The sequence below is a fragment of the Mytilus trossulus genome, chromosome 3 (assembly GCF_036588685.1).
Source record: "Mytilus trossulus isolate FHL-02 chromosome 3, PNRI_Mtr1.1.1.hap1, whole genome shotgun sequence".
Classification (NCBI taxonomy): Eukaryota; Metazoa; Mollusca; class Bivalvia; order Mytilida; family Mytilidae; genus Mytilus; species Mytilus trossulus.
In genome coordinates this window covers 5718589-5740393 of record NC_086375.1, presented here as the reverse complement: position 1 = coordinate 5740393, position 21805 = coordinate 5718589, and the positions used below count along the sequence as shown (strand labels likewise).

At 31.4% G+C, this 21805-nt stretch overlaps 1 protein-coding gene across 1 annotated transcript in view; it reads left to right on the top strand.

The window, feature by feature from the left end:
• Positions 1–1501: 1501 nt before the first annotated feature.
• LOC134710042 (proprotein convertase subtilisin/kexin type 4-like) overlaps positions 1502–21805 on the top strand; it is a 32678-nt gene continuing 12374 nt past the window's right edge. Inside the window, exons 1-9 of the mRNA XM_063570196.1 lie at positions 1502–1760; positions 9007–9117; positions 14023–14103; positions 16963–17091; positions 17308–17372; positions 17797–17885; positions 19601–19773; positions 21127–21330; positions 21635–21738. Of these exons, the coding sequence (XP_063426266.1) occupies positions 1509–1760; positions 9007–9117; positions 14023–14103; positions 16963–17091; positions 17308–17372; positions 17797–17885; positions 19601–19773; positions 21127–21330; positions 21635–21738 (1208 nt within the window). The 5' untranslated portion in view covers positions 1502–1508. The remainder of the gene's footprint in view (positions 1761–9006; positions 9118–14022; positions 14104–16962; positions 17092–17307; positions 17373–17796; positions 17886–19600; positions 19774–21126; positions 21331–21634; positions 21739–21805) is intronic.

The following is a 21805-nucleotide window of genomic DNA, read 5'->3' as shown; positions in this document are numbered from 1 at the left end:
CAAATCGACAACAAAAATCTATCAGACGAATATAATTTGGAAGTAAATTATAGATTGCACTTTTATCTAGGAAAATAATGACCTAACACAAGTCATAATTTTATGCCTTGGAGCATATTTCATTGAAACATGGAATCGTTAGCATGGCTAGGGTTGATTCTGAAAAAGAATGATCTATCGTGCTGAAAGAAAATAACTCCATATAGGTATATAATGAATGGTTAATCCGATGTTCTTACTTATCGCGCGATATGTTTGTTCTTAATCTTATTTTGGATGAAAACAAACACACCTACAAGCTATGTAGAATGGAAAGGTGTGGACATTCAGCACGAACCTTTACTTATAAATGTGTGCATAATGCCTATATTTTCAAATCTATGACCCATACTTGTGTGTGCAAATTATTCTTAATATTGTGAAACTTCTATAAGGAAGTGGTTTTCCACAGGTGATTATTTACAAATAAACGACTTTGATATCAGTTTCTGGTTTTAACAGATTAAACCTAATGTGTACTGGTTTCTTATATTTGTTTGTTTTCACTATTCCACGTCACTGCACACTTGAAGGTTGTCGGGTACATTGACCTTGTTTAGAAGTGGTTTAAACACGGATGTCGTCCTCTAGAAAAGCCTTAATAAACGCATATAATTTATTTGACAGTTACATTTGCAATAAAGTATAAATCGATACTGCTCATTATCTATAATCTTTACGAAAATCAGCACCAGATTTAAAATATTTTCATAATACAGTTATCATGATTATATTATTACCAAACTTTCATATACACTAAATTGACGAAATAATCTTTCTTACACCAAGACTATTTGAGAAGGAAGTCAAGTCTTTTAAAAAAAGATGGACCTTTTAATGAGACATTACAGTTGAAACATTTAAAGGTCCTTTATAATTATTTAGTTCAAATTGACCACTAAGTATTTGACTATCCCTCTCGTATATTTCTCCCTTCTTGGATATGTGGAATAACTTTTTGTTATAATTGTTAGTGTTTTAATACAATATTTTGCAGTTAAGAAAAATAGATTCAAATTGTACCAATTTTCAGTTGGTGGTCGTTGCTTTTTTATGTGTATACTTCCATAACAATCTAAAACTGAGGGAAACTCATTAAATATAAGCATAAATATTAAGCATTGCTGAAAATGTCAATATGTATTTATTTATTTTTCTTGATTATGATTTTATACTTTTTCAATTTTTTTTCTTCAATTTTCTTATTTCATTTGTCAAAGGTCACCGTGCTGTTTTTATACTTGAAAATGTTAAATGTTTTTTTAATTCCTTGACTTTCTGAAGTAATACGTTGCTACAAAAGTATGTGGCGGTTACGAAATATAGATGAGGAATTTAGACAGACATTTAAAAACTACTTTCATTCGATATATTTCAAAATAATACAAAACAGGATCGGTTCATAATTATTTCATGTATTTAAATCGACGGCATACGTTATTTTATCATTTGAACAAAACGGACGTGAAATGAAATTATATGCATTGATACAGTTGATAATATGTTTACAATTTTACGACCTGATTTTATGTACATTGATACACGAACAAGAATACTCTAAAAGAATTACCTCTTCTAGTCTCCGTAGAGAACAAATCGATCAGTTAAAGTTTATCCATAACGTAGAGTACACCAGTCGTATTATAGTGAACACTACCAGAATAGAGGGTTTTGTTGAACGGTTCATTTTGAATCATACAGGATATTTATTTCGCCGACGGGTATGTTTGGATGCTTGAAATATTTTATTTTACGTTTTATTGTCCGTTTAGTCCCTTTGGATTTTCCAGCTTATTTTCATTTTCTTTGACTTGTCAACAATTCATAATTAGTTATTTGATGGGTTCTTGATAGTATCCATACAGATTGACAATATCGGCTGTTGATGCAGGTTAAACCTGAAAGTAACAGTACAGGGCAGGCTTTACAATTTAATAAACAATATTGAGAATGATTAGAACAATACACATGAACCAAGTTAACATGTAAAGATGGAAATAATAAAAAAAAAACGTCAAGAACATCAACCATAGAGTTTATGCGTAACATTCATGGGTTTTATTCACAGGTTTAATAAAGTTTTTGCGAATCATTAATCATATCACATTATTCATCAATATACTTTTGAAGTTATTTTTTGTTTCACACTTTGTTTATGCATCTAATTCACGTTTTTTTTTGTAAAAAGGGACTAAATACATTTTAGAATCAATTTTCATTTATAAATAAAAAAAGACATACTTAAACTTAACGTGATTCTGTACTTATAAAGATTCCGTCATTATGTTTATATTTTTCTATTATATGTCACTATGGTATTGTTCTATTATAAATTAATAATACTTTGAACGATAAACTTCAACATTATTTTACTTGCGTAGTGAAATTAACCATATGTGGATTCTTAAAAATTCTAAAGAACATATGCACAATTTTAAATCTCGGTCTATTTCTGAAGTTAATTCTAACAAAACTTTTGGTATTATAACCTTGTTTACAACCGTTCCCCATGGTTTTTTTTTAATAAACATTGATCGAAAAATTTCTCTCTATGTGTACAATGTAGTTAACATTTTGTGACGTCATACACACGAAGCAATGAATGTGTTTTTAAAGGCAGTGCTTTAAGGCCTGACTTTTAAGTCATGAGGTTCATCTTTTCATACGCAATCTATGCTGGGGGTCTTTTTGCCAGAAATAGATCCGGAAATGTTCGAATTTCTCCTCTTCTTTTTATGGTATGATATGGTTTTTGTTTCTTTCATTTACATTGGGGACTAAAGAAACGATCAGTGTGTATTGTTCGTTTTATAGAACTTGTTAATAGTGTGTATTTTGCATTATAAGCAGTCAACCTGACTACAAACTATCATTATTTGTATATTCCGTGTGGAAAGAGGTCGGGTCAATTTCAAGTGTTATCTGACATCTAAAGATTCTTTCATTAGTTCGGACGTTGATATAACAATGAAAAGTCGACTGAACATGATTAATATTGCATCTTCTATAATTCAAAGCGGAATTCGGTTGATGAACGAGAAACCGTAAAGCGTTTTCAATTTCGGTATTAGTTATGTATGTTGTTTACGTATTATCCTGGTTCCCGGTACTACGTTCCGGGTATTAGCTATTTGATATATTTGATGTGTAACATTACAATCGGGTACCAGCCAATCTACGTGTGTATGTGTACATGATTTCCCGCTAAAATGACCGACTTAAAAAATAGTCCATAAACGTTCCGTATAATGATATGCAAATTCAAAATTAATCGTAACTTTTTTTTATCTTTGTATAATAAATATAACAAAATGGATTCCACAAAATTGAAAATAGCATTATTTTACGAGGATTTCTCATATTTTTTTCACTTCCGGGCGCAGTAATGCGTATGCTTTGAAGAAGCTCGAAGAATTTGACAAAGTGAATTGAGAAGGAAACGGATAGATATACGTCCTTGCTATCAGGTAAAACAAATTAAATGTTCAGAACAAACACATTTACTTCACACAAATAGTACAGGCTTAAGCTTTTTATTGTCTAGCTTATACACGACTGTAGTCAAGTGTTTAAACGACGGCGGTGACCTACAAGGTACGGGTCATACTGGGTCAAGTCTAAATATGTAAACATATCCACGTTCTATTAGGTAGAACGCATCGTAATGCAATATCTACAATTTTTTCCTCCTTTATACATCGTTTAACCAGATATATTTCTCCTTTTTACATCGTTTAACCAGATTTCTCTTTCAAATACACTTAAACACGGGTTGTATGTACGTATCTTTTCTAGTGTTTTCTTGTCCTTATTTAAGTTCATTTGTTGATGTTTAAATATTTTTGAACGACTGAACACAGAAGTGAATGAATGCAACAATTATATATACTGAAGACTTGGGCTGTACAATGATAGTGTACGTATATCATACTGATAATTATTCTAGCAGTAATTATGTTAATTTAGGACGTAATGTCTAATGACAGGAATTCATGGGCTACAAAATGTATGCCTCAGGATTTCTGAAAAAATATCAATGACAATGTAAACAGGAACAAAACATTGACACGAATGATGCTCTCTTCTATGTTATATAGTTATATAGGTATATGTATTGCACAAGTTTCAATTAAACTTAAGTTATAAAACTTTTTTTCAGGGCACAAACCCACTTTAAAGAGACTTGTCTACTGCCATACCCATCCTATTTTCATGCACCATTTGCAAGCAAGAGACTGAATGGTGTGCAAAATTAAAAATCAGGACGGTGTCCAATTAAAACAAAAGAACTAAACTGGATGTATATTGTAGGAGAAATCTAGAGGAAAGTTTTGATTTGTGAAATTGGTTTTCCTGAAAAGTCATTCATCCTAGCCTGCAGAAAGGAACTATAACTGTCCACCACCAACTGACGAGCTAATGTTGAGCTTCACATATGGAATTACTTAAATACCATCAATGTCTATGTTTTCAGCACAGATTTCACAATTTATGACACAGCTGTGCTTTTTTTATACCAGTTAAAGAGTTGTATACTAAATTTTATTTTTTTATCAATAAATATATATTATATTAATTGTGTCATCTAAGAACTTGTATTTTGCCAAAAGAAGCATACTAGTGAATGAAAGTGGTGCAGTTCATTTTGCTTTGGTATATAGAATTGAATTACAATTGTTCATGTTATTGGAATGCATATAAAAATAAATAAAGGAGATGTGGTACAATGTATACGATATTTAGTGAGTTTATCAAGCAAAAGTGAATAAGAAATAGGTATAAGCAGTTACAGGTACTACTGTACAATCTCAAACAATGAGAAAAACTCATACCGTAAAGAGAATTTCATATTTACAAGTAAGTTTTGTTTTTGCGTTGAATAATTTACTTCTATTGTTTTAATTGCAAATATGGGAAGTGGTTAAAATGCTAATGAGACAGCTGTTATGGCCACAGAGCCTTAATTGAAAACTTCTTTTTCATTCATACTGGTAGATTTTGCCTGGAGTTAGAAACATATCTGCCAACTTTTCAAAATGCACATGGGGGTTTTACGTGGAAGATGGTTCATATAGTCATACAAAACCTTCAAGGGGGCCTTCAAATGGAAGCAGGACAAGTCGCCCCACTGGCTAATTGCCCCACTTTTTGAAAAAACACCACAAACTGATTTATCAAATTGCCCCACATGTGAAATTGGTTAAATCATGTTTAGTATTACTCCTGCCAACTCGCCCCACAAGTGAAATTGGTTAAATCATGTTAAATCAGGGTTCTTGCTAAGGATTTTCGAAGGCGAGTCCAGGTACTCATCAGTTTTGGTCACGGTGAGTCGTGGTAACTGCGGTCAGTTTATACAAAATATTTCAATATTGATGTATTTGTGGACTCACCAGCTTTGAAAATGGTGAGTCCAGACAGATTTTGATGAGTCCAGGACTCATGGACTCGCCTTAGCGAGAACCCTGTTTAATATTACTTCTGCCAACTCGCCCTACTTATAAAAAAACGGTAATTTTTAGATTAATATATATACATGTATATATATAATTAAAAATAAAAACTCGCACCACTTTAATGAAAACTAATCTACACAGAATACAAACAAACCGAAAATTAATTTAATTACTATTATTGATATATACTGAAATTATAATTCTAAAAAAAACTGATTGTTGAAGAATAAATGTAAGTTTTGAAGCTTAGTTATTAGCATAACAATTGAAAAGAAACCTGTTAATTGTATCATAATGCAATATAAGGAATTGAACTTATATTCAATGGGATAACATCTTTTTCCATACGTGGGGCGAGTTGGCATTACTAAATTCATCCTTGTTAATAATATATTTATCTAGATTTCACCGATTTCCATTAGGTGGGACCAGTTGGCAGGAGTAATATTAACAGAATTTAACTTATATACAACGGGATAACATCTTTTTACATAAGTGGGGCGAGTTGGCATTACTAAATTCTTCCTGGTTAATTATATATTTATCTAGATATTATCGTTTTCTATTAAGTGGGGCGAGTTGGCAGGAGTAATATTAACGGGATTTAACATAGTTCACAAGTGGGGCGATTTGGTAATCCAGGTTGGGGCAGTTTTTTTGTAAAGTGGGGCGAGTTAGTGAAAAAGTGGGTCTATTTGCTAATGGGGCGATTGTCATGGATTCCCTTCAAATATATTCTAATGTGGATTTTGGCTTCTTCTTGCATTAACAAGCTTATAGCCATTGTTGAATTAATTGTTTTCTTTAAATAGTCGACAAAATTGCTCTTACAAAATTTCCATTTGGGAGCCTCGAGCTCGATGGGGGAAATACTCTGCAAATACTGACAGTTGGCAGGTATGGTCATCAAAAAAGTTGACATGTTACTATGTACATTTACCATTATGATACTAGATGTTCTTGCTATACACACAGTACAGAGACTAGTCAATCTTTGTGAACTATTTTTTATGGGAGTCATAGAATATGCGTATACAATCAATAATTAAAAATAGTCTATTTATATTGAAAAGGAAAAGTTCTTATATGTCTAGAGAAGAGGGACGAAAGACACCAAAGGGACAGTCAAACTCATAAATTTAAAGCAAACTGACAAGGCCATGGCTAAAAATGCATTTCATGGCGAGGCAAAAAAAATATACTGTAAACAGTAGACTATAGATATAGGTGAACTAGGTACAAAAGAACTCTCAATCTTAAATTCTACAAACCACCTCTGTTCTATGGAAGATAATGATATAACTGGACTAGAAATACACACAACCTGTAATTAACTGCCTTTACAGCGCTTTCGCGCTTTGATTTAATTTGATAGATGCTTTTGTGCTTTTAATAAAATTGTTTGTTTTGAGATTGTTACACAGTGATGACTGCTGTAACCATATTTTGACTATATTATTTAGTATGTCTGTTTTGTTCACGCATCGTTGTAAATAGGACGGAATTTGATGCGATTGCCATACAAGTTAGAGGTTAAGCGCTATAAAAACCAGGTTTTATTCTACCATTTTTTTACATTTGAAAATGCCTGTTCCAAGTCAGGAATATGACAGTTGTTGTTCATTCGTTTGATGTGTTTTGTCATTTTATTTTGCCATTTGATTACTGACTTTCCGATTAAAATTTCTTTGGAGTTCAGCATCTTTGTGATTTTACTTTTAAATATCGTCATAGGTGAGAAAGGCCAATGCATCTTTACTTTGTGAAAAACGTTATCATTTACCTTCCTTCCTTTTTAAAACGGTTTAATGGTTGCTCTGCAGTTTGTTTCACGACATAGCGTTGAATCGTGTATATATTAGGTACTAAATGGTTTTGATAAATATACAAAAAAGTCATATGTTTTTCACAAGAATGGGAAGTTGTCTTTATTTCAGAGGTTGGTGTCATTTTAAGCATTTCAAACATATTAATAAATATATGTTTACATACAATTTTAAGGCAACATTGGATTGAAATTCAGCATGATATAACACAATATAATCAGTTAGCTCGTCGTGTGAAACTAATAATATTTTGTTTTATATTTGGAAATAGGGAAAACAATTAAATTAAAGTTTAAAAGCGCAATTTCATTAATATCTGTCCCCAGCATTCATAGTTATAAAGGAATCAAATTAACGAACACATAGAGTAACTCTTTTTCCACTTGTATTTTTGTCCATCTGATGAGTTAAGCCTTTTTCAACTGATTTTTATAGTTCGTTCTTATGTTGTCCTTTTATACCACTGTCCCAGGTTAGGGGAGGGTTGGGATCTTGCTAACATGTTTAACCCCGCCACATTATTTATGTATGTGCCTGTCCCAAGTCAGGAGCATACAATTCAGTGGTTGTCGTTTGTTTAAGTGTTACATATGTGTTTTTCGTTCATTGTTTTTTACATGAATAAGGCCGTTAGTTTTCTCGTTTTAATTGTTTGACATTGTCTTATCGGGGCCTTTTATAGCTGACTATGCAGTATGGGCTTTGCTCATAGTTGAAGGTCGTACGGTGACCTATAGATGTTAATGTTTGTGTCATTTTGGTCTTTTGTGGATAGTTGTCTCATTGGCAATCATACCGCATCTTCTTTTTTATAATTTGTACTTTTTTCAATAGATAAGCAACTTAATAATTTAATAACGCATCATCTTTTCTAGAGTGAGACCACTTCTGTACAAACAATGATGTTTTAGAAAAGTATTGGTGTAGAAATATTGTAATCTAGTTGTATACGGATTTATCATTTTGCATGTGGATGGGGATATATAGTTATACATACTGGAAGGGATTGTACTTGATTTTCTTGTATATTGTTTAGAGGCCAGCTGAGGACGACCTCCGGCAGCCGAAATTGCACGCTGAGTTGAAGACCTATTGAAGGCTTTGGCTGTTGTCTGCTCTTTGATTATGTTGTTGTCTTTGACATACTCCCCATTTTCATTCTCAATTGTATGTCTTTCTATTTTTATCACAATTTTAGACACATAACACTATGAGATTACCAAGATTGATAACAATCAATTAACTTTCTAAATTTCTACTTTACAACCTTTCACTCCAGTCTAGTTGTTTCATTATTATTCCTTATATTGATTTTTTTTCTTTTTTCTTTTCATTTCTAATTTTTGTTTGCAGTGAATGTATTACATGCATTACTACTATGTTGGTTTATTTTCGCCATTATCTAATGTACTTTGTGTTTGTATTTATATTGGGAGAGGACGTCTCTAATGTTGTTATAACGTTTTTGCTACTTTTGCAAATAAAATATGTTTAAACTATACCAAAGACGATCTCTCTTTTATTTTTTATTTATTAGTTAATAGATAAATCATCAATATTTTAGGAGTTATAGAAACAGCTAGTCGTGTGTACTTGTAACGACATGACACTAGTAAACTAGTACTTTATAAGTTATGAGCATTTGAGATTTTAACTGCATTTTAACTTTCACAATTGCACTGTAGTTTCAGATTGGTGACAACTTCTACTATATATTTGATATAGATCGTGTGTCTAGAAAAGTTAACAAGCAAGTAGAAGACACAGGAATAAGGAAGATTCGACTTGATACCGAGGTGATATATTTATTTTACCATTTGTTTAATCTTTTGTTTATCAATCAATAATTGATTTGTACTTTATTATTAACATAAATTTGTACAAAATGTTCAACAAAAGTAGTCACAAAATGTAATGAATTTAGTCGTATTGTGTAGTTCCAATCATATTTATGATATCTCTCATCAATTTGTCTGTCTGACGTGAGGTTAATTGTTCCCTTGAAATTCGATGAGTACAGAATATTGGCACAACCAGTCAATGCATTGTTAAATGATCGTGAGCTGCACTTTGAATACACTCTGCACAACAGGCCGGCTTTTCTATGCTGTTAAGTGAGATTAAGATTTGAGATAAAACGGGATGACCACATTTCTGTTCCCCAGCTAAACCTCCTGCTTTAATGCTGTGATGAACACATTTGTGCAATTCAAAATTTCGGGTTAAATGGAGTTTAAAGCTTCAGGTACAACATACTTATTTTCAGTTTTTGTATGTCAACTTGTTTGTGTTTTGTTTTCCTTTTATAAAGTATAAAACACGATAGGAAACAATGTAGTATTTCAAATAAAGCACACGACGATAGCCGTAGTACAGTCCTTAGATGGTGTAAACTTCCCACTAATACCATACGCCATTACACCATACACCTTGTACCATTACACCATACACGTTACACCTTTGCACCATACACGTAACACATTACACTATTCCCCATTCTATCTACACGATCCGAAAATACTCATAACGCAATTAAATTTCAAATATTAAGATTATTATTATTGTTTATTTTTTTTTTTTTTTTTTTTTTTTTTTTTTTTTTTTTTTTTTGAAGGTACATGTATATATATTTTATTGAAATCTTTACATTTGTTAGTTTAAAACATCGATTACCGGTACTTTATCCCGGCCTCGTTAACATTAGTAATGATATTTATATATAAAGGAGTTAGTGGTTGTTAATAATATTCACCAAATATATATATATAATGTACCAGTATAAATACATGTAAGTTAGATGCTAACAAATATAAAGATGGTTCAATATAAATGTCTTATAAAACAAACAAAAAATAAACAGTTCTTCATAAATGACATATTATTTAGTTTTGGATTTTAAGGAATCAAACAAAGATTATAAAACCATAGTAGTTTCATTTCTCTTTTCTCTTTCTCCTCTCTTCCCTCCCTTTTCTAAAGCAATAAATGTTTCAATGATTTTATTGAATTTTAACTCCTCCCTCACAAGAAAAAAAATAAAAATAAATAGCTAAGATAAGCTTTAAAACACACTGAAAGTAATTAAGAAAAAGAAAAGCAAAAAAAACAAAAAAAAAACGAAAATGGCCCTTATAGCCCCTAGTCCTTTATGAATATATAAATAAATATCAGGAAATAACAATGTAAAGAGGTAAATAGAAAAAAGAAATGAGAACCACTTGCATTCACTTTCACTTTCTCTCAGTCTCTCATACACACATACAATTCTTACTTACATACACACATACATTACTTAATTATGTACATAATTATTGTTCACAATTACATCAAAGAATAACCAAAATCTAATCAAAAAATTTGCTCACAGATTAATATCATACTCTATGGTGGAAATATATATTGTAATGGGGTCCAAAATTTTTCATATACATCAATATTATTATTTTTCTTTGCAATATAATATTCATATGACTGATATTGTTTTATTCTATTTTTAAAACCAAAAATATTAGGAGTAAGTTCCTTAAACTTACATTTATAAATATAATTTTTTGCTACTATAAATAAAAGATTCATGAATAAGCTTTCTGAATAGAAACCAAGGAATATCTGCTTTTTACTGATGGCAAAATCCCTGCTATACAATCTTATTTGCTGTAATAATGATGACCAAAATTGATATATTATTGGACAATCATAGAAAAAATGTACAATAGTTTCGTCATCAAGTTTACAAAAAGTACATGAACTTGAATCTTTCTTCTTTATCTTGTACAAAAAAGAGTTTGTAGGAATTATTTGGTGCAGTATTTTGTATTGGAAGCTTTTTAAGTAGGTATCTTTGCAAGACTTCCTTAGTAGCATAAAGTATGTTTGCCAATTTTCAATTTCTGAGTCTAACAACTGCTCCCATTTCTGAAATTTTTCAAGGGGAGGATGAAATATATGATCGATAAGACTCTTATACACAAATTTTGGTTTCTTATTCTTAATAATCTGAGTACAAAAAGCATCAGAGATTTTGACATTTTCAATCTGTTGAGAATCACAATATTCTTTTATGTGATCTTTAATAAATTTTGGAATATTGGAGATTAGACTGTAATATTTCAGAAAATTATTTGTAAGAATCTTATGTCTAATCTTTTCAAATGTAAAGAATTCTTTGTTTTGACCATTTACAAGGTCTTTTATATACTGTACACCAAAGTCCTTCCATTGCATATAAATAGTGTAATCTGAAAGTGGCACAAAATTTAAAATATCTAGCGATAATATATCATTTGTACAAGCCTTAGTATCAGGCTTTGCAGTATGTAAGCAAAATAAAACATCTTTCCAAAAAGGATTCTTAACATAGCCATGAATTTCTAGTAGTTTTTCTTTTTGTAAAGAAAAGACTCTGTCACCACCAAAATTGGTTAATTCAGACAATAATAAAGTCTGCCATGACCCCTCTAAATTCAAAAGAAGTCTTCTAACCCAGCTTATTTTTAGATATGTACTAAAAGATGACAAATGCACCATGTTCAAACCTCCCTGCATAAAATCCCCAATTAGTGTATTGCGTTTTATACGTTCTAATTTCCCATTCCAAATAAAGTTATAAAAGAGAGTATTTAACTCTTTAATTTTAATCTGGGATAGATTTGGTAAAGCTGTTAGCAAATGAACTATCTTTGGTAATGCCAGAGTCTTTACAACAGTAATTTTACCAAATAATGTAAGTTTTCTGTGTTCCCAAGCCTTAAGTATTGATGACATTTCCTTGATTTTCTTTGTGAAATTTATATCTAACATAGCTTGTAAATCTAATGAAAAATCTATTCCTAAAAGTTTGAAATTTGACTTTGTCCATTGAAGATTATAATTAGGACAAAGTATATGGTCTGAATATTTTTTGGTTCCAATCCAAACAGCTTTGGTCTTGGATGCATTCATTTTTAGCCCAGAAACCCTGTGAAAAGAATCAAAACATTTTAAAGTCTCCTCTAAAGATTTTTCCTTTCCATCTAAAACAAGAAAAGTGTCATCAGCATACTGGCTCAACAATAATTCTTTGTTATGAATAGGAATACCATGGATGTCAGATGTAGATTTTAGTTTTAGCGCTAATAATTCAACACCTATAATAAATAAATATGGGGATAGGGGGTCACCTTGTCTACAGCCTCGCTCAAGATTGAAGAAACTTGACAAATTACCATTATTGTTTATGTTTACAATCCGAAAAATTGAAATAAAAAGAACTTCATTTTCAACCAATGAATGTTTGACACTGTTCATTCACACCATTCCCGATCGCACGTTACACAATCACACCATGCCTCATACACCATAGCACCATACACCTTAACACCATTCACGTTTTTTTTGGAAGTTTACACCATCCAAGGGCTGTATGCACATGTGGACATAAATCTGGTTTCATTTCCGGAATACCAAACAGCCAGTATTTGATCGGATTCCTGTTACTCCGTCTTTAATGTTCTATCTGTTAACTGTTTTTGATTCTTCTATGTTATTTCATCATGGCATACTAGCAGTTATTTGTTGGTGTCTTTCTCCTATCTTTTATATCAATTTTAGTACGAAATGTTCACTGAATTGCTGTAATGTAATTTAGAAATAATGCATTAAGTAATTCAGATGTTAAATATATCTGAAGTTAAAAATATAATTGCGTTGCTGATACAGTTAGGAAAATTCCGATCAAGTGTTTGTTCTTTACACAGCATATTCTTTTGTGGTATTTACGAGGAAGATAAAGGCAACAGTAGTATACCGCTGCTCGAAAGTTATAAATCGATTGAGAGAAAACAAATCCGGGTTACAAACTAAAACCGAAGTAAGCACATGAGAGGAAAACTATGAAACATCGGAACAACAGAATCACTTAAGTGCAACAAAAACAAACAACAATACAACACACACAGAAACGAATTATACTATTTACCGGATTTGTAATCACATTTGCAACACGACGGGTGGCACATGTGGAGCAGGATCTGCTTACCCTTCCGGAGCACCTGAGATCACCCCTAGTTTTTGGTGGGGATCGTGTTGTTTATTCTTTAGTTTTCTATGTTGTGTCATGTATACTATTGTTTTTCTGTTTGTCTTTTTTTTTAGCCATGGCGTTGTCAGTTTGTTTTAGATTTATGAGTTTGACTGTCCCTTTGGTATCTTTCGTCCCTCTTTAATAAGACTACAACTGCCATTTTCTTGACTTGGTACATGACATTTTAAGAAAAAAAGATGGGTTGAACCTGATTTTGTGGCTAGCCAAACCTCAAGTGTTTATGTCAAATATAACACTAAAACGATGACATTACAAGACAAAACTACAAAACAAATGAATGCAAGAACATTCAGGACAGAGAAATACATGAATAAACAATACAATAGTACATTTCGACATGCTAATTGTTATCAAAGGTACCAGACTTATTTTCTAATACGAGAGGAGTGCATTTCGTACAACATAATTAGTGACGCTTAGAACAAATGGTCAAGAATTCAAAAAAGTACAAAGTGTAAGAGCATTCATTTTGGTGATCCAAATTTCCAAAAACAAAGTTGTGCCAATTAAGGCTATATTTGCATAAGAAGGTGTATGAACAACATGTATTGATGCATTGATATAACATACTTCTAAGGGAATTATGATTTTCTTTCATTTTGTTTTTATCACATGGTAGGTAGAGTTTATCCAGCAGGAAGTACGTCAACCGAGAGTGCTGAAAACTGTCGATCCGGAATGGTATAAACTATGGCACTTGGTAAGTAATTTTGTTTTTAAAAACAAGCAAAACAATAAGACAATTGTGTATCCCGTTTAAGTCAAAGTTATTCCAACAAAGTCAACAGTTAAAGCTTAGGAAAATAATATTTAATATATCAGTTTATCATCTAGAAATGCTCCTCGTCCTCTATCATAGATATTCGTAAGCCTTTTGCGTCAAACTTAAATTTAAACTATCTGTTTTGTTAGTCAGACAACACATTTACATGTATGTGTTTGCAAAAATAAGCAATTCAAACTTTAGTTAACATTTAGCAATTCATATTTTAATAATAAAAAAACTCTCTCTGTATGAGCATTGCTCATTGTTGAAGGCTGCACGGTGACACATAGTTGTTCGTTTTTGTGACATTTGGTTTCTTGTTGAGAGTTGTCTCATTGACAATTATACCACATCTTCTCTTTATATTTATGTTTAAAGAATATGATAGAAGTTAATGATCAGTACTGAAAACGAGAGTCCAGAGTTATTGTGAATTTTTATACTTCTTGAAGTAAAATTATGAAAAAAGGAAAACGACACGTTATATAATTTCAGGCGTCCGAATGACTTTTCTGGATTAACATTCTGGAACGACCATAGCTAAGTATTCGATGGCCAAATCCATAATATTTAAAGAGTTATATCATAACCAAACAGAACGTAAAATATAGTCAGATCGATTTAAGGTCTATCCTTTTGTGGATTGATAGTTCAACAGCAGAGGTATTGACCCAGTGCTGTTAAAAATGAAAACAACGCAATATAATTCCAAACGTCCGAGGTGCTTTTCTTAATTTACCTTCAGTAGGAACGATGTCAAATATTTGAATGACAATAATTTATAAGAACCAAAACATTTAAGCTATATGACCAAAACGATCATAAAAAACAGCTTAATACACATAAGGTCAACTTTGCTTGAGGGAGTTGAATCCTTATTTTTTTATAATTTCAAAATTTTTAAATGCAAAATTTAAAAAAAAATTGTTGTTATAAATCATGTCAGTATCGAAGTACTGACTACTGCATACTGAGCTCATATCACTTAGTACTTGCAGTTATAATTGATTGCCAATAGCTCAATTTGAATAATGTACAAACAGTTTGATACTTTTCATAAATAAACCATTAAAAATGATTTTTTGAAGGAACTTAAGTCAAGTTGTGTGACTTTTAAAATGCTTTTCATTTAAAAAAGAAAGAAGTCATATAACAAAAATACTGAACTCTGAAAAAAAATCCTTAACGTGAAGTCACGTAGAAAATGGTAAAATCAGAAGATAAAACACTGTGGCATGGTTGCAAAAAAATATATCTTTCATTTGAATGCAATATTTTTTTATTTAATTGGTATATTTCTTCATTTAAATGCAATATTTTTTTATTGAAATGTTATCATTTGTCATTCAATTGCAATATGTTTTATTCAAATCAATTTGGTATATTTCTTTATACGATATTTTTTTATTTAAACAATGTTAAATGGTATATTTCTTCATTTAAATGGTAAATTTCTTTATTTTAAGGTATATTTCTTCATTTAAATACAATATTTTTTTTATTCAAATGGTATAATTTGTCATTCAATTGCACTCTGTTTTATTCAATTAGTAAAAGTTGTCATTTTAATGCAATATTTGTATTTAATTGGTATAGTATTGATTTTTTTTTTATTTATATGCAATAATTACATTATGGTCAAATTTACAACCACGTTTGTAATTTGCACTGTTCTTGCACTGGCTGCTAATACCAAAAATGGACACATCTAAACGAACACGAGAACGACCAGTAATAATAATTAATTTGACACACAATATGTGCAGGGATAGAAACTGAGGCCTGCATGCATGGAAAAAAACGCCTTCAATAAAAATCATTTCTAAAGAAACGCAGCTACAGTCTACACATTGAAATAAAAAAAGATACATGACTAATCATCCTACCCCACCCCGGCCCTCCCCCTGTAATTCCAGATACATGTAATAATGACGTTCTCTGATGCTATTTCATTTTTTACTTTTCTTGATCCAGTCAGAGTTTGGCTTATGCGGATAAAGAAAAGAAAAACATGATATTGACTCAAAGAACGTCACTATTACATGTATCTTGTTCATTGGAGGCGTTTTTGTCATGCACGCAGTCATCTGTTTCTATCCAGGAACAGGTTGTGTGCCAAATTAAAAAAAAATTAATTACTTATAACTCGCATTGACCTGTCCATTATTTGCATTACCAGCCAGTACAGGACTCGCACGAACGCCAGATTTAGTAAGAGGGGCAATACTCTGACGCTTTTTTTTTTAATTGTTTTGGTCATTCATGTTTAACAAGCAAGAGGAGAAATCCAAACTACTACCGACCAATCACAAAGGTTGCTGTATGTTTTGACCTCACGACTTCAAAGAATTTCTCATAATGCAATTATTACATATAAATAAAAAAAAAACTTATATACAAATTTAATAAAATGAATAACATTGCATTTGAATGACAAATTGTACCGTTTGAATAAAAAAAAAAATGCATTTAAATGAAAAAATATACGATTCAAATAAAAAAAAATAGGATTTTAAATGAAAAAATATACCAATTAAATAAAAAAAATGCATTTAATGATAAATATCAAATATTTACAACCAATATCATGCCATAAAACACATCAAGTGAATTGACAACAACTTCCATATTCCTGACTTGCTACAGGCATTTTCATCTACAAAGACAAAGACTATTTTTGGTCATAAGCTGATCACATACTCAATTATCTTTTTTATCTCCTAATATACAGCTGTATCATGGAATTTATTAAGGAAAAAAAACAAAAACATGAACATTGTAATCTATTTTCAGAATGGTGAAATCTCCCCTTCAATGCAGATAAATGAAGCTTGGAATTATGGTTACACCGGACGTGGCATAAAGATTGCTGTCCTGGACGATGGTGTACAGACTGATCATCTAGATCTTGTTTCAAATGTAGTAAGTTACTCATATTTATTTTATATTTACTCTGTCAATAAGGAATAAAAGTGCAATTCATCATATAGTGTATCAACAATTTTGACAACCGATGCTTTATACATGTCAACTGTGAATAATCAATTGTGGCACTTGTCTCAAACTTTTATGAATTGATTGTAAAAGTCATTATAACTCACATTTAATATTTATCATCTAACTACTGTTATATTTCAGGACACAGTAAACGACTATGACTACGTAGATGATGATTACAATCCTATGCCTCCATATGGAAGCAGGTGAATATTTATAAGTTTTAATAGTTTATATGAAGCTAGTTCAAATGACACTGATGATGAATCTCATTTCTAATACAGCAGCAAAACATTAATTAAATGTCTGTTCTGGTGAAAATTATAGCCCATTGCTTTTTTATAGTTTTTTTTTGTATTGGATAATACATGTACGATACCTGGTTAAACTTTTTTGTTGTTTTTTAATTCATTTATAAGATTTAAAGTTAAGTATGACGTTCATTTTGACTGAATTAGTCCAAACTTAACAACCACCTGACGCATGCCTTCATGTGCCGTATTTTCTAACTCTGTTAAAGATCAATTAGAGGCCTTCGGCTATTATCAGAACACTGGTCGGGGAATGTTCTCTGACACATATTTCCAGTTCCATTCTCAATTTTATTATAGATTTAATTATATATTTTAGTCATGGAACAAAAGTTGCAGGACTCATAGCAGCAGGAAAAGACAACAACGAGTGTATTGTTGGTGTCGCACATCATTCTTCTATAGTTGGTAAGTTTAGTCTCCCCTTAGTCATGTCTGTATCTTATTTTTAATAAAACACTGCATGGATTAAAATTATTTCTTAATAACCAAACAGTTTAAACAAGTTTTTCGGTGATTTTTTTATTGACGAGATTCTATATAGGAATTTTGTCTAAAAGTAGTGATATTTGAATATCATAAGCTAACAAATAACAATCGTTTTCACGATACATGCAATAGATAAAAACTCAGTTAAGCAAGATTCAGTGAAATAATATTGTTTAGGTTAAGGTCATTCAACACTTTTGATCATGACTTATTTCTATGATAGCCCAAGTTCCTAAAAGAACCATAATTATAATGTTCATGTCTGAGTATTTCTTATAGCCGATTGTGCGGTATAGGAATTTCACGTTTGTTGAACGCCGTTATGTCGCCTATTATTTCTTACATCCAATTGATTTGATATTTGTTGGATAGTGGTCTCATTGAAATTCATATCATATATTCCTATTTTTATATACAATGTTTGAAATAATTCGTGATGTCGAAGTTCTACAATAAAAACATATCAAAGGTATAAGCCGTACTCACAATGACTTGTGTAAAACCATTCAAACGAGAAAACTAACGGTCTGATCTATATAAAAAGCGAGAAACGAGAAATACTTATTGAATAAAGGCGACAGTAGTATGTCGCTGTTCGAAAGTCATAAATCAATGGAACGAAAACGAATCAGGGTTACAAACTTAAACTGAGATAAACACATCAAATATAAGAAAACAACGAAACAACAGAAACATTGAAGTGCAACAAAAAACCAAAACGCCAATTCAACACACACAAAAACGAACTATTTTCCTGACATGGTAACCTTAGCGGTATTTGGCAAAACTTTTAGAAATTTAGGTCCCCAATGCTCTTCAACTTCGTACTTTATTTGGCCTTTTTAACTTTTTTGGATTCGAGCGTCACTGATGAATCTTTTGTAGACTAAACGCGCGTCTGGCGTATTCTAAATTAGTCCTGGTATCTATGATGAGTTTATGGTACAGGACATGTTAAGATAAAATGTGGGGTTGAACCTGGTCTATGCACCCACATAAAAAAACGACAACTACTGAACATCAGATTCCTGGCAAAGGACAAATGCAAACAAATGCAGGGGGTTTTAATGTTTTACCAGGTAAAAAATAGGGACAAAATATACTCATAAATCGAAAAAAAAATTGACAACGCCACAATTAAAAGGACAAATAGACAATCAAAAGTACACATGACACAACATATTACCAAAGAATAAACAATACGAACCCCAATAAAAAAAACTAGGAGTGATCTCAGGTGCTCCGGAAGGATAAGCAGCATGAGGCACCCATTTTGTTGCTTATGAGATAACAAATCCTTTGTAGGGGTTTTATCGAATAAATATTAAATACTCCTTATTTATTTATTTTGAACTAAAAAATAGAATATATTAATACTCATTTGCACTAGGACGATTTCTGTCTTACGTAATATCAACTGAACAAAAATGTTCGACTATTGATTACAATAAAACTATCTGTGTTGAACACAAAAACATTTTCGAAAAATATCTAAAATAACAAGAGATCAAAACATGTACATTGGAAAACATGTATGTTTTACTCACCTTGGTTCTGATTTGAACTATGAATCATTGTTTTATATGAGAATTGTCTTAAACCAAACGTATAGTGATGTTTAACCGTTATTTTAGGCGTACGTTTACTTGGCAGTCGTGGATTAACAGATTCAGAGGAAGCACAAGCTCTCAATCATCATATAAATGAAATAGACATATACTCTAATAGCTGGGGGCCTACAGATGGTTACGGATTTGGTGGACCTGGTACTCTTACAAAAGAAGCTCTTAAAGCAGGAGTTCAAAATGTAAGTTTAGACTATGGCTGTTTACACTTTTGGCATAGTTCTAAATTTGAGTAAATGTATATAACATAGTTCTAAATTCTCTAAAATGATTGAAAACGGTTCTTTTATATGGTAATAAAATAGTTTATATATACACTAAAAAAAGTTCAAGGGCGGTTTCCGCATTTCTTCAAGGCGAAGCAGTAACTGCTCTTCACTGGCCTTCCATGAGCACGGATTTGAATACGATAGGGCATATTCGGGACACATTATGCCGTCTGAAACAGACAGCCGAACCACCTGTAAAATCATTTAAAAAGGTGGAAGCAGCATTCTACCAGGAATGACAGCATTACCACAACAGGATGTCTGACGGAGGCCTGCATTATATTACGTAGCGGTTTCATCCACTATTGCACATTGAACGATGGATATCGATGACAAAATGACAATGGACGTTTTCAAAGTAAAATGACAATAGTATCATACGAAACGAACCCAGAAGTTCCATATTTAAATTAGACATGTTTTGGTGTTTAAACTGAGCTTGTGATTCAGGAACAATCTATCGTTTGTGTTGCCATATCTGTTGCTTTTCTTAAAGCTTATGTTATGTTCTAACAGGGTACACCACCATTTGTTCTGGGATCCTTCGACCCTTATAGTAATATTTGTCAATTCGAAAAAACGTGGGGTTCTTAACTTTTTTTGGGTGTCTATTACCTGATATAACCCCCAGTTTTTCGGTGGGGTTAGGGTTGCTTATTCTTTAGTTATGTCATGTGTACTATTGTTCGTCTGTTTTTATTTTTATTTTTATCCATTGCGTTGTCAGTTTATTTTCGATTTATGAGTTTAACTGTCCATCTAGTATATTTCGTCCCTCTTTCATACATTATCAATAATAACGGACAGTGCGACATAGAACATCAACTAAAATATACATAAATAACTGACTTATTAAAAAAGAATAACGCTGTATGTTAAATTATTAAAATGTTAAAGAATAAAATTGATTACAATCGTTTTATATTTTGTTGATAAATTATATTCTTTGATTAGGTATAGTGTCGAATAAATTATGTACTTTTGTAAAAAAAAAAAAAATCTGTACAGTGTTGTCATCATGGTCATGTTGTATTTGAAAACATTTGAGAAGTATCAATACAAACATTAACTCAAAATGCGAAGTCCATAAAAATTCGAAAAATAGACAACTTGCACGAACGATATCACAAAAGAAATGAAAAACAATATCTTCATTTCAACTTAACTTACCAAATTTTGTAATGGGTTCACATAATATATACATGTCTATCAAATTAAAATCTACTTCAGGTATGCTTTCTATAATTCAATTCATTTTCTGAGCAGGGTAGGAATGGTAAAGGCGTCATATTTACATTTGCATCTGGAAATGGCATGATAGATGACAATTGTAATGCTGATGGATACGTCAACAGTATTTATACTGTGGCTATAACTAGCGTACAACTGGGACAAAATGCATGGTACTCTGAAGTATGTGCTCCTGCTTTGGCTGCAACATATGGTGGTAGCGAGGAAGATAGATATTTAGTGAGTATCACAGTACACACTTTTATTATTCTGATAACATATAAGTACATAGATACATGTATAGTTGATATAACATGTTAGTTATTTTTTTCCGGTCAAATTTAAGAATTTATATTTTTTAAACGAATAACTTTATATATTCTATGGTAGTGACATAATTTATACACAATACAGTATTTCATTGTTTACAGCAAGAAACATTAAGCATTTGACAAAAGTTTGATGAACCATGATACATACCTTGTATATGTGACTTTAATTTGCATTAAAATCATTTATTCTCATTTGTTGGCTTTTTTCTCAGACTACTACTTCGACTGCCGATGAGTGTCTTACCAATGGTACCCAGGGAACATCGTTCTCAGCACCAATAGCATCTGGAATAATAGCTCTTGCTCTGCAAGCAAAGTAAGTGTACAAGATATCTGCATAACAAGGTCATATAAAATAATTCATTGTATCGTCTACTGTTATT